This window comes from Rana temporaria, chromosome 3 (assembly GCF_905171775.1).
Source record: "Rana temporaria chromosome 3, aRanTem1.1, whole genome shotgun sequence".
Lineage (NCBI taxonomy): Eukaryota > Metazoa > Chordata > Amphibia > Anura > Ranidae > Rana > Rana temporaria.
The window spans coordinates 328,063,754-328,077,425 of NC_053491.1; the positions used below are offsets into that span (position 1 = coordinate 328,063,754).

At 43.2% G+C, this 13,672-nt stretch overlaps 1 protein-coding gene across 1 annotated transcript in view; it reads left to right on the forward strand.

Annotated features, from left to right (window-relative positions):
• Nucleotides 1-12,800, forward strand: part of LOC120932530 (leukotriene C4 synthase-like) — a 56,934-nt gene extending 44,134 nt beyond the window's left edge. The window contains exons 4-5 of the mRNA XM_040344983.1: nucleotides 2,342-2,423; nucleotides 12,193-12,800. Of these exons, the coding sequence (XP_040200917.1) occupies nucleotides 2,342-2,423; nucleotides 12,193-12,328 (218 nt within the window). The 3' untranslated portion in view covers nucleotides 12,329-12,800. The remainder of the gene's footprint in view (nucleotides 1-2,341; nucleotides 2,424-12,192) is intronic.
• Nucleotides 12,801-13,672: the final 872 nt, after the last annotated feature.

Below are 13,672 nucleotides of genomic sequence, written 5' to 3' on the forward strand. Positions count from 1 at the left end.
GGCTATTGGTATAGTATAGTTGGATTTTACAAAAGTGTTTGACACAGTTCCCCCCACACGTCTAATGTGTAAGTTAGTCTACAGGCTTAGAAAATTGGGTTTGTAAATGGATAGAAGATGCCTAAAAGTTACCGCGATTGCCCAGTAGCTGAGCAGGACCGTGGATCTCTGTGTGTAAACACAGAGATTAGTGTCCTGTTAGGGAGAGGAGACCGATGCTGTGTCCCTTGTACATAGGGACACAGATCGATCACCTCCCCCAGTCAGTCCCCTCCCTCCACAGCAAGAATCACTCCCAGGGTACACATTTAACCCCTTCCTCGCCCCCTAGTGTTAAACACCCTCCCTGCCAGTCACATTTATACAGTAATCCGTGCATATTTATAGCACTGATCGCTGTATAAATGTGAATGGTCCCAAAAATGTGTCAAAAGTGTCCGATGTGTCCGCCATAATGTCGCAATCCCAATAAAAATCACAGATCGCCGCCATTACTAGTAAAAAAAAAATCATAATTATGTCCCCTATTTTATAGGCGCTATAACTTTTGCGCAAACCAGTCACTATATGCTTATTGCGATTTTTTTTTTTTACCAAAAATATATAGAAGAATACGTATCGGCCTAAACTGAGAAAAAAATATTTTTTAAAAAAAAAAATGAGATATTTATTATAGCAAAAAATAGCACAAAAATAAAAACTGCAGAGGTGACCAAATACCACCTAAAGAAATCTCTATTTGTGGGGAAAAAAAGGACGTCAATTTTGTTTGGGAGCCATGTCGCACGGCCGCGCAATTGTCAGTTAAAGCGACGCAGTGAGGGAAGCTGAAATTTCACCTGGGAAGGAAGGGGGTATATGTGCCCAGTAAGAAAGTGGTTAACCACTTCCATACAGGGCACTTATACACCCTCCCGCCCAGACCAATTTTTAGCTTTCAGTGCTATTGCACTTTGAATGACAATTGCGCAGTCGTGCTGCACTGTACCCAAACTAAATTTTTATCATTTTGTACCCACAAATAGAGCTTTCTTTTGGTGATATTTGATCACCTCTGCGATTTTTATTTTCTGCAAAAAAAAATCAAAAATGACCGAAAATTTCGAAAAATTTTTTTTTTTTGGTTTCTGTTATAAAAAATTGTAAATAAGTACGTTTTCTCCTTCACTGATGAGCACTGATGGTACTGCACTGACAGGCACTGATAAGGTGGCACCGATGAGGTGGCACTGATGTGGTGGCATTGATGGGCACTGATGGGCACTAATATGCGGCACTGATTGGCAGTACGGATGGGCACGGATAGGTGGCACAGATGGGCACGGATAGGTGGCACGAATGGGCACGGATAGGCGGCACGGATAGGCGGCATGGATGGGCACTGATAGGTGACACGGATGGGCATAGATGGGCACATCAGGTGGCACTAAAGTATGTGTTGTACTAATGGATGCCAATCAGTGCCAAACAATGCCTGCCAATCAGTGATGCCCATTGTGGGCACTGATTGGCATCCATTGCAGGCACTGATTGGCATCCATTATTTGTGTATCCCTGGTTGTCTAGGGTGGCATACCTTTGTTTTACAGGGGTCCATTTATACACTGTTTTACAGTGGTCCAGTGGGCATCCCTGGTGGTCCAGTAGGCATCCTCGGGGGGGCTGTGCTGATAATCGATCAGCAAAAACCCCCCCTGTCAGAGGAGCAGCCGATCGGTGCTCCTTTACTTGCATCTGACAGACGCGAGTGAGGAAAAGCCGAAAACCGGCTTTTCCTGTTTACACCATGATCAGCCGTGATTGGACACGGCTGATCATGTGGTAAAGAGTCTCCGTGAGAGACTCTTTACCTAGATCGGTGTTGTGGGGTGTCAGACTGACACCCGGCAACAACGATCGCCGCGATGCGCGCCCCCGGGGGCGTGCAGCGGCTCAATATCCCGAGGACGTCATATGACGTCCACTCAGGATATTGAAACCACTTTGCCGACGTAAATCTGTCATTGGCGGGCGGCAAGTGGTTAATGTCTTAATGTGACCTGTTGCTTTAAAATAGTTTGTAATGCAAAATATGACTGTCAAAAGAGTAAAAATACTCACTTTTCCCACCAGCAAACACTGCGCTGGCTTTGGGGAATCGCCTCCCCGAAGTTAATGGGAAAAACAAACCCTTCCAAGAGTGTTGAGTTCCTAGATCCCCGTGGCTGTCACTGGTTCCACACTCTGACCTGCAACACACTGCATAATACTACAGCATTTTGATTGTAAACTGATCTGACATCATGGCAAAGAATAATAACATATAATTGATTATCTGCACCCATTTTCCAACTTTACCCAGGAATTGCAGCCATCTGTGGTTTCTTTTACCTCTACGCCCGGTATGAATATTTCAATGGCTATACGGCTTCTGCTCAGGGAAGGTATGTGGATATTGTACAGTGGATAGTGGATACTGTAACCTGGTGTAAATAAATATCCCTCAAATCGCATCCCCCTGAGGCTGGGTTCACACTATACTACACGACAGTAGTACGACTTTCATCCTACTTTGCTCTGCAACATCGGTCCTACATTGGTCCTACATCCATCCGACTTTCATGAACAGGAACTTTGATCCAACTTTGTGATAGTCTGACTTGTTCTTTGACCAATCAAAACAATCCCAGTGTGAGATAAATTCCTTTTACTGCTGCTGTAATCACATGTTGGATGTCAAAAGTCGGGTGGTTAGGACAAGGATCCTACTTTGGTCCGACTTCAATGATATTCAATGGGCTGAAGTAGGATCAAAGTCGGACCAAAGTAGTACAGAGAGCATTTTCAAAGTCGGACCGACTTGTGTCGGACCAGTTAAGACGGCTCTCATAGGGAAACATTGATTTTCACACGTCATTGCGACATGAGCTCCCAATGTCGGAGGGTTGGTCAGACCAGTGTGAACCCGGCCTGAAAGAGCACGGGGGTTCCTCTCCCCCCACAGGTGCTGTCACTTTTGAAATCCACCAGATTTTAAAAACCTGAGTAGCACAGCCAGATCCTGCTTCTGTATGTTTTATTCCTCTGACCCTTTTATTGCTGGCTGCACCTAACTGAGCCCTCTTAGATTTGTATAATAATTTCTCCCAAACATCTCCAATCTCAGAAGTTGGCCCTTACAAGTCCACAAGGACAAAAGGATGTACACATATCGGGTCAGGTCACGGCTGTCCTACTAAGTTAAAGTGTACAAAAACCTTAACAATTCATTAATATTTGCTCTCTTCTGGTCTGTTTAATATAATATTGAAAGTATTTTGTTAGATCTGTCGATAAATGCAAAAAATACCTGTCGATCCTACTAGAAATCTTGTGTGCTCTCTGCCTCTGATGACTGTTGTGAGTTAGCATTTTCCCATCTATATCTCTAGACCACAACACCTCTCCTCATGTTATAGTGAGGAGGAGATAGTGTTCTGAAGTTCTAAAACACTTCCTGTACTAGAGTGACCGTGCTTCTTTTCCATAGATACTGTTTGGTGTGTGAGCTTTGTCACCCTCAAGCTGGATATACCAGAACTACCTCTGGTTTTCAGCAAGTCAGAAGCATTATCAGTTCCAGTGTCTCTAGCTTTTGGCGATTGGTCCCTGAACCTTTTTTTAAAGACCTTATTGTATAGAGACCCTTCTCTTGCTACAAACCTATATTTATTTCATGATATTTTTCTTCTAGGGAGCTCTCCACCAATATTTTTATTATATCCCATGAATATGCTGATAGAGGCTTGAAAAATTATTCTTTCCTGACAGATTCCATGGCAGCATACATGTGGGTTAGCCCAGCCTCCATAACTATACTACCCTCTGAAATATGTTCCGCGCTGACTATCTCTACCTCTGGGCCCTCCCACCGTCGCCTAGTTTAAAAACCCCTCTAACTTTCAATTCACCTGTCTCCCCTTCGGTCTAACATCATCTTGTGTCTGTCCGAGGTCTTGCTAGCTGTTGTAGCTTTGCTCCGGGTCAAGGGGGTTTGTCTTCATCGCAACCTAGACGACCTCCTTCTCCTAGCACAAGACAAAGGTCAATTTCTAGAACACAGGAGTCTGATCATCTCCACCCTTCAAGCATTTGGGTGGCTCCTGAATCTAGAGAAGAGTCACCCTGAACCCTTACAGTGCCTCGTGTTTCTCAGGGCCCATTTCGACACTATAAAGGGCACCATCTCGCTGCTCAAAAAGAAGATTGCAGTGGTCAGGGAAAGAATCTGCTCAGCCCCAGCTTCATCTTATTTCTCCGATCTCCAGTATCTGAAGGTGATTGGTACCATGCCTGCCACAATCCCCATGGTGAAGTGGGCACAGTGGCACACAAGACCCTTGCAGAAGGGGTTCCTCCAACAATGCAGTCCTGACAGCAAGAGCCAGCACATCTGCCTTACTCCAGCTATGAGAGTGTCCCTCCTTCGGTGACTCCAGCTGAAAAATCTTCGCAATTGTCACTCGATCGTCCCTATCACATGGGTCAGGATAACATCAGACTGAAATGGAAAAGACACATATTGAGAATGTATGGTGCTGCTCACCCCGATATATGCGATATGGGAGAGTTCCCCCGATGGGGTTTTTAGGCAAGCATAAATTCAATAATTATAAATAATATGCATTGTTATGTTTAAAAGATTTTGTTGAATGTAAACATGTGGTGTGAATCATGACAATTATAATATAAACTCTGGTAAAAAGAAAAATATAAAAATCCATACACAATGGTGGAAAACCAAATTTGTTATACAACTTGACATGCTACATGCATCTGTGCATATACAATCTTGACGCGTTTCAACCCCCTAGGGGTCTTCTTCAGAGGTTTTTGGTTTGCTGTAAGAGATTACATAATACATTTTCAAATCCTGCCCCGGTAAATTCCAAAATTGCAATAAATTATATATATATATATATATATATATATATATATATATATATATATATATATATATATATATATATATATATATATATATAGTACATAGTTACCAGTTAGCTGTGTATAAAAAAGGAACCTTCTTAGACCAGAGTTTCCACTAAAAAGCCTTAAAAGAAATCCCGATGGCTCCCCGGCCACTTGGCACCCCAGGATGCAGCATCAAATAAGCCACATGTGACTTGCAGGGAGTCACATTTGGGAGAATGGCCCCTACGGGGCATGCATCGACAAGATGGCGGACACCTGCGGCAGAGCATTGGAAACAATATTATAAAGTGCATTATATAATGCGCTTAAATAGATTTTAGTTTTATATATTAGGTATGGGCAAGCAGGAATTCACCAAGAAAGTATCCTAAAATTTGTTTAGTATATATTTATATAATGTTCTATATAATAAATGTTCTTATATATGAATGTGTACCTATAAAGAGAAAGAGGTGCGCATTCATTGGGTATAGGACAATAAAATTGTGTTATATTGTTTACACCCTTGCTGATGCATATCTATAGTACGCCTAGTGCCATACTCCTCTCACATTTCTTTCACTATATTACTCCAATCCCACACTATCCTTTCACTCTCACACCATGTTCACATTCACTCATCACCCAGTCACCTATCATCACACCACTCGTGCACATTAACCTATGTAGGTGCGTTTTTGTATTCCCTTCTTACTGTAGTACTATAACCACCCTCCTATAACACAATTTTATTGTCCTATACCCAATGAATGCGCACCTATTTCCCTTTATAGGTACACATTCATATATAAGAACACTTATATAGAATATTATAAAAATATATACTAAACAAATTTTAGATACTTTCTTGGTGAATTCCAGCTTGCCGAAACCTAATATATAAAACTAAAAATCTATTTAAGCACATTATATAATGCACTTTATAATATAGTTTCCAATGCTCTGCCGCAGGTGTCCACCATCTTGTCGATGCATGCCCCGTAGGGGCCATTCTCCCAATTGTGACTCCCTGCAAGTTGCATGTGGCTTATTTGACGCTGCATCCTGGGGTGCCAGGTGGCCGGGGAGCCATCAGGATTTCTTTTAAGGCTTTTTAGTGAAAACTGTGGTCTAAGAAGGTTCCTTTTTTATACACAGCTAACTGGTAACTATGTACTATATATATATATATATATATATATATATATATATTTCTTGCCATTTTGGAATAGACCTGGGCAGGATTTGAAAATTCATTATGTAATCTCTTACAGCAAACCAAAAACCTCTGAAGACGACACCTAGGGGGTTGAAACGCGTCAGATGGTATATGCACAGATGTATGTAGCATGTCAAGTTGTATAACAATTTTGGTTTTGCATCATCTTGTATGGATTTTTATATTTTTCTTTTTACCAGAGTTTATATTATAATTGTCATGATTCACACCACATGTTTACATTCAACAAAATCTTTTAAACATAACAATGCATATTATTTATAATTATTGAATTTATGCTTGCCTAAAAACCCCATCGGGGAACTCTCCCATATAGGATAACATCAGATGCCAGCAACAAGGGCTGGGGTACTCATTGCCTATGGGAAGTAGCACAGGGCAGATGGAACTCCCCTTCTCTCTGCATTGTGTCCAATATCCTGGAACTACGGGCCGCATTTCAGGCACTTCTAGCATTCCATTATTTAACAAGGAAATCCTCAGTTATGCTCAAGTTGGACATTACAACAGCGGTGACCTACATCAGCGGTGACCTACATAAGGAGGCAGGGTGGAAACCGCAGCTGGTCCCTGCTACGGGAAGTGGAGCCAATCATGAGTTGGGCTCAGAAAAACTTGTCCAACATCTCAGCAGTCTACATACCCGGGATCCAGAATGTACAGGCGGACTTCCTTTCTCGTGTTCAGATGAACGAGTGGCTCTCTCTATGAAGAAGTGTTCAAGTAGCTCTTGACCCTGGGAGTGTGGCCAGAACTCAACCTCTTTGCAGCCCCATGCAACAAGTTGGCCAAGTACTAATCAAGGTTCCGAGACCCTCAGGCCTAAGGGATAGAGGCCCTCATGGACCAGTGGAGATTCCACAAAGCTTATGCCTTTCCTCCAGTGTCTAATACACCATTTTCTCCAGAGACTCAAAACAGAGAAGGTAGAAGTGATAGCAGTAATTCCTTTCTGGCCCAAGAGGCCATGATTTCCTCTCTTGACACTCCTCAGTTATCAGGACTTAGTTCCTCTGCCACTCAGGTTTGACCTATTGTTTCAGGACACAACCCTGTCCTTCTCATCGGCACCTCAGGGCTTGGTTCTTGAGAGGGGAAGGCTCGAAGCCCTAGACTGCCCAGAAGAGGTCAGCTTTGTGCAATCAGGTCTAGTCCTATCCCCGTCAGTTAGCTCACTTCGAGAACAGGTATCGGCCATCTCGGCATTCGCAGGTGTTTCATGGGCCAAACATTCACTTGTTCGCCAGTTCTTCAAAGGAGCAATCAGGCTTTGGCATCAGAGGAAGCCAAGGTTTCCTATGTGGGACCTCCCTCTTGTTCTGGATTTTCTTTCCCAGCTTGGATCAGATTCCGACAAGCCACTCACAGTGAAGGATCTTACAAGCAAGACCACCTTTCTGGTGGCTGTTAAAAAGAGTGTCTGAAATCAGAAACCTTGGTTCGAAGGAGCCTTTTCTGCTGACTTTCTTTCCAGACAGAGCAGTTTTAATCCCCATGCTGGGGTCAAATCCTAAAGTGTCCACAATTTTCCAGGAAAATCAAGAAATTGTGTTCAACACCTTCAGCTCAACAGAAAATCAAGATGTCCATCCCCTTGATGTGGGACACACTCTGAAACAATATCTGGAGATCACAGCTCCCTTCTGGCAATCAGATTTTCTTTTCATTCTTCCTCACGGGAAAAAGAGATGAATGCGGGCCTCGGTTAGATCCATTGTGGCATGGATCATGCAGACCATTAATGGGCTCATAAATCAAAGGGAGTATCGAGACTTCTTGGACAGCTTCACGCCATGTCTCTCCTGAAGTAATCTGTAGGGCTACTTCCTGGTCTTCCATCAATACATTTATGTCTCACTACTGTGTTGAACCAGCTGCCTTATCATCTGTCAATTTTGTTTTGCACGTACTGTCAGTTGACACTGTTAAATGTATTTTCTTTGCTCAGCATTTCCCCAGCCGGGTGTGTACGGTGAGTTATTTCCCACAAGTATTTTGCCATGCAGTCTGTCAGGAAATCTGGAGATTTCCTATCAAATACGTACTGTAATTTTCCTTTCCTAATAGACTCCATCTCAGCAAGAGTTTCCACCCAAATGCTTTGAGTAGGCTAGTTATGAAGCATGGCTGGTAGTCCAGAGCAAAGATTTATGGGAGAGGTGTCCTGTAGGGTAGTTATGGAGGTGGGGCTAACCCACACGAATGGTGCCATGGAGTCTATCAGGAAAGGAAAATTGCGTTAAGTATTTGATCGTAAATTTTCAGTTTTCCTGGCCTACGTTCAAGTTAGTATATGTTCCCTTCTATGTCCTTTTGTCCTTTGCAAGTCTATTAGCCGAATACAGATTAGCCGAATGGGAGATTTACTAAAACTGGTGCACACAGAATCGGGTGCAGCTGAGCATAGTAACCAATACGTTTCTAGGTTTTGTCAAAACGTAATTAAAGGGGGGGAAGGAGGGGTCAGCACCGCAGTGTCTTTCTGGACCCTTTTTATAGAGCTATCCAGCAAGGAAAAGCGGTGGTTTTGGGCTCAGCAGCATCCCCAGGGGAGCATGTCCCAGGAAAAGAAAAGACGCCAGCAGGCGGGCCACATGACTGATTTCTTTCCTCCTCTGCTCTGCTCTCTTGGCCAAGATGACAGTGGCGGCCCTTCTTGGCTTCCACATGTCCACAGAGCTGGGAAGAACATGGGTCAGAGCAGCAGGGGGAATTCTTTGGACCCTCGAATCAGAATAACCCACTATCCCAGGTATCCTCCAACAATACCAGCCCGGCCCACGTTAGGACAAAAGCTATCTCCTGTGAAAGCAGCTTCAACAGAGGCGAGTGCCATAGACTTTTCCCTTAATGACAGAGAGCTGCAGGAATCTGTCTTGGCTTTTCCCACTAGCAATCAACCTGTGATGGATGCGACCCTAAAAGTTAGTGTTCCTCAGGAGCATTAGTCATGCTGGTATTTTCTTCCTGACTCAGCAATTTAAATCTGAGGTCCAAGAAGTCAGAGACAGAGGGGTTCATTTACTAACACTGGAGAGTGAAAAATCTGGTGCAGTTTTGCATAGAAACCAATCAGCTTCCAGGTTTTATTGAGAAAGCTTGAACAAGCTAAAGTTAGAGCTGCATCAGGTTTTGCACTCTCCAGTTTTAGTTAAGCAACCCCATTGTGTTCCATGTAGAAAACAAAATGGGTGAATTTGCAACTGATTTTAATGATATGGTAGATGCACATAATGAGAGGGAGGATGGCATGTTGGATCAAATCCAAGTTGGCAGAGCTGGAAGATCGCTGACAAAGTTAAAATTTGTAGCACTCCAGAATCAGTTAAACCGCAAAAGCTAAAGGCCTATTTTTCCAACATCATTAGTGCAGCGCTACAAGACTCTCCTCCTAAAGACCTAGTTATAGACACAATTAACAGGCTTCCCTAGCATGAGTATCTCCCAAGGGACACCATAGTCCGGATACATTACTATTACGTCAAGGAAAAACTGATGTCCCTGGCCCGAAACAAAGATCACGTACCTGATTGCCTGCAGGGCCTCACACACTTTGCTGATATGTCCCGCTACACTATGCAAAGGAGAAAGAACATAAAGACCATTACAAAGCCGCTTCAAAACCATCAGATTCCCTATAGATGGAACTACCCGGCTAAGTAACAGTTGCAATCACCACAGTGGAAGAAGGCCTGGCCGTATTAAAAAATTGTGAATTCTGAATGACGACCCTATGCCAGTTCCAGCTGCTTCTCCACAATTATCTCAGATGTCTGACTGGCAAGATGGGGAAGTGGGTTGATAAGGATGATCAGGGTGGCTACATCATTTTACCATGCAAACTTGACAACAAAGTTTATACATTGATCAATGTCTACTCACCTAATGAGAAACCTCTTTCCCTTTTAAAAAAAGGCTTGGAAAAAAAGCCAAAGCTGTCCAACAAGGCAACATAATCCTGTGTGGGGACTTCAATGCCATTCCAAACCGGCTCCTCGACATATTAGACCCTATATGTAACCGCTCTCGCCGACCACTTCACCAGGGTTTTATTTCTTCGTCCAATCTTTTCGAAGTGTGGCGATGTCAACCTGCCTCAAAAAAGAACTACTCATTTTTTTCCCACGCACTCATCTAACTAACTCTCACGTCAACATTTTCCTAGTGGACAAATTTCTGCTACAGAGCATCAGTAAATCCCAAATACATGACATTACATTGTCTGACAATGCACCTGTTTCTATTACAATTACCAGAGGCCCAGTGGAAACTAGGGCCAACGGATGGTGCGATGATTTTTACTTGATGTCTCAGCCAGAAAATCACAAATCCATACTTAAAGCGGGGGTTCACCCTATTAATAAAAAAATTTTTTTTTTTCCTCTAGCATAAAATGAGGCATAGTAGCGCGAGCTACAGTATGCCTGTCTTTATTTTTTTAGCCCTGTACTCACTGTGCAATCGTAGAGAGAAGATTCCGACTCCCCGCGGGGAATGGGCGTTCCTATGGAGAGGGAAGGTGATTGACGGCCGGCTCTGGCACGTCACGCTTCTCCTGAAATAGCCGAAATAGTACTTGGCGCTTCACGGCGCCTGCGCATAGTCTGTGCGCAGGCGCCGTATAGCGCCGCGAAGAGCCGAGACCTGTTGCGGCTGTCTTCGGGGAGCGTGACGTGCCAGAGCCGGCCGTCATAATCACCTTCCCTCTCCATAGGAACGCCCATTCCCCGCGGAGAGTCGGAATCTTCTCTCTACGATTGCACAGTGAGTACGGGGCTAAAAAAATAAAGACAGGCATACTGTAGCTCGCACTACTATGCTTCATTTTATGCTAAAATGTTGTTATGGAGGGTGAACCACCGCTTTAACCATGTTAAGAAGATCTTTGCACTTAATGAAAAGTCGGTATCAGATCAGTTTACCTTGTGGAGCTCACACAAAATGTTGTTGTGTGTTTGCATCAGGAATTGCCTGAATGATTATATTGAGTAATTTTTACCAGTTGAATTTCTTAACACAAATCGATTGAGATAAATATGGAATTCAATTAATGTTTATTCACAATAAATAGTTATATTTGTGGATGGACATAGACAACAATCTTACATACAAATCACAAAATGATATGCAACACTCGTTAATGGATTTTCCTATAATATTTTAAGTAAAACAAAAAGATTCACTTCTCCCCCGTAGATAGAATAACCATATATACAGTGAGGGAAAAAAGTATTTGATCCCCTGCTGATTTTGTATGTTTGCCCACTGACAAAGAAATGAACACTCTATACTTTTATTGGTAGGTTTATTTTGAGAGAGAATAACAACACAAATATCCCCAAAAACGCATTTCAAAAAAGTTATAAAATTGAGTTATAGTAATGAGTGAAATAAGTTTTTGATCCCCTATCAATCTGCAAGATTTCTGGCTCCCAGGTATCTTCTATACTGGTAACAAGCTGAGATTAGGAGCACTCTCTTAAAGGGTACTCTAAGCTTGTTACCTGTATAAAAGACACCTGTCCACAGAAGCAATCAATCAGGTTTTGCACAGAGCAGCCCTGATCCTTCTCTTCTGGGGTCCCCTGCTGGCACTCCTGGCTCCTCCCTCTGCCGCGTGCATCATAGCAAGCCACTTGCTGAGGGGACAATTGTGCATGCTTGCTCCCGAGTCCTGCTCTGTGCATCCATAAGACACACAGAACGGGTCTTTGCCCTGCCCCTCCGCTTCCTCGCCACTGGCTCTAAATAACAGCACCGGGAAACAATGACTCCTGCTGCTGTATCTGAGCCAATGAGGAGCAAGACTGCCTCGGCTCTCCTCCACATTGTTAGATCGGGTTCAGGTATGTATTTAGGGGGAGCTGCATGCAGAAGTTTTTTTTACCTTACTGCAAAAAATGCAGTAAGGTAAAATAAAAGAACACCTGCATTTACAACCAATTTAAGTATTTATAAACACACACTTGTTTAATTATTATCTAGTATACAGTATTCAACTATACTTCTTCTCCCTGCAGGTTGAGACCAATGTACATCAGTGCAACTTTCGTTTGGATTCTTACTGGATTGTCTCTCCTCGGTCTAATTGAGTTTTTCTTAAACACAAACTTTGGTGTTAGCATCAAAGAAAATCTTGTTTGGTTGACTTCATAAACCTACCTATTTTTTTTATTTTTAATATATTCATACACTTTTATCAGTCATTCCTAAATTTCCCTTTGTTTGAGTTTAGAATCTGTAAAAGAAGCTGTTGCTGCTGCAATTGCTGTGAATGAAAATTTAGCTCCTTATTAGTTTTTGTAGTCGATGTTGCTTTGTATGCACCTGGAGAGCTTTGCCTTCCTCTGTGTTTAAAATCACAGCAGGAAACTGGGACTTTATTGAACACAGTGAGGATTGCACCTCCTTGTACACTAGGGAGTCTCTGATGGTTGTTGAGGGATGCAATGTTACATTTTTTCTTTACATTTAAACAGATGAGCAGTGGCATATATGTAGCACATGCATCTGAAGGTCCATTTAAAACCCCCAAAAGTAATGTTCACCACAAAAGCAAATCATTTACTACAATTATTTTGATTACCATGCATATTCACTTGCCCAAATTCCAAAAAAGTACAAGGGACATTACCAGGGGGGGGGACTGACAACTCATGGGGCCCCCGGGCAATAGAAGTTTATGGGGCACCCGGGCTTACAGATGGCCACCAAGCCAGGAGACATTACAGAGGCGGGCAGCTAAAATCTCAGGATTTTCACATCAAAAGCATGTCGGTTTTGGACATATCAGGGACAGATGTAAAAAAAACACAGATTTTTACATACTGTCCCTGGTTTTAATGAGCCTGGCAACCCTGATGGGGCCCCCTAGTGGCATGGGGCCCTCGGCCAGTGCCCGAATGCCTCAATGGTCAGTCCGCCCCTGGACATTACTTACCTTCAGTGTAATGTGTCCCTCGTACTTCTGTCTTCTAGTTCATTTGAAATTTTCCTCCTCCGATACCAATCCCCCTACTGCCGTAATCTTCCAGTGCAGTGTGGATTAATAGAACCGAGGTGATGTTACAGGCTTTTATCAAAAGTGCTCAACTATGCCTGCACTTTCTACCCAGGTCCTCAATTCACAGAAGCCATACTACAGCTTCTATGAATGAAACAGGATCAATAAATGCAGGGACAGGCTCAGAGGTGGTTAACCTCAGGGCAAATTGAGCCAGGAAGGTTGGTCTGCTTTCCATCATCTGGCTGGGAAAATTGACAGATGTGCCATGCCTGGCACATGTCCTCAATTGGGTTGTGCAGTGGTTCCCCTCTTGGTTACAAGATCTTTCTGAGGTATGCCAAAGAAATTATTTCAGTGGGTCCTATCCAGCCAGTGTTAGTCTGGATGAAACTCTGCGGGAACTCCCCCTGCCCGCAAAGCCCTTGATCTGTGACATGCCCACCAGATGGAACTATGAACCTTGGCCATGTTCAGCGACCCAGGAGACTCCTCTG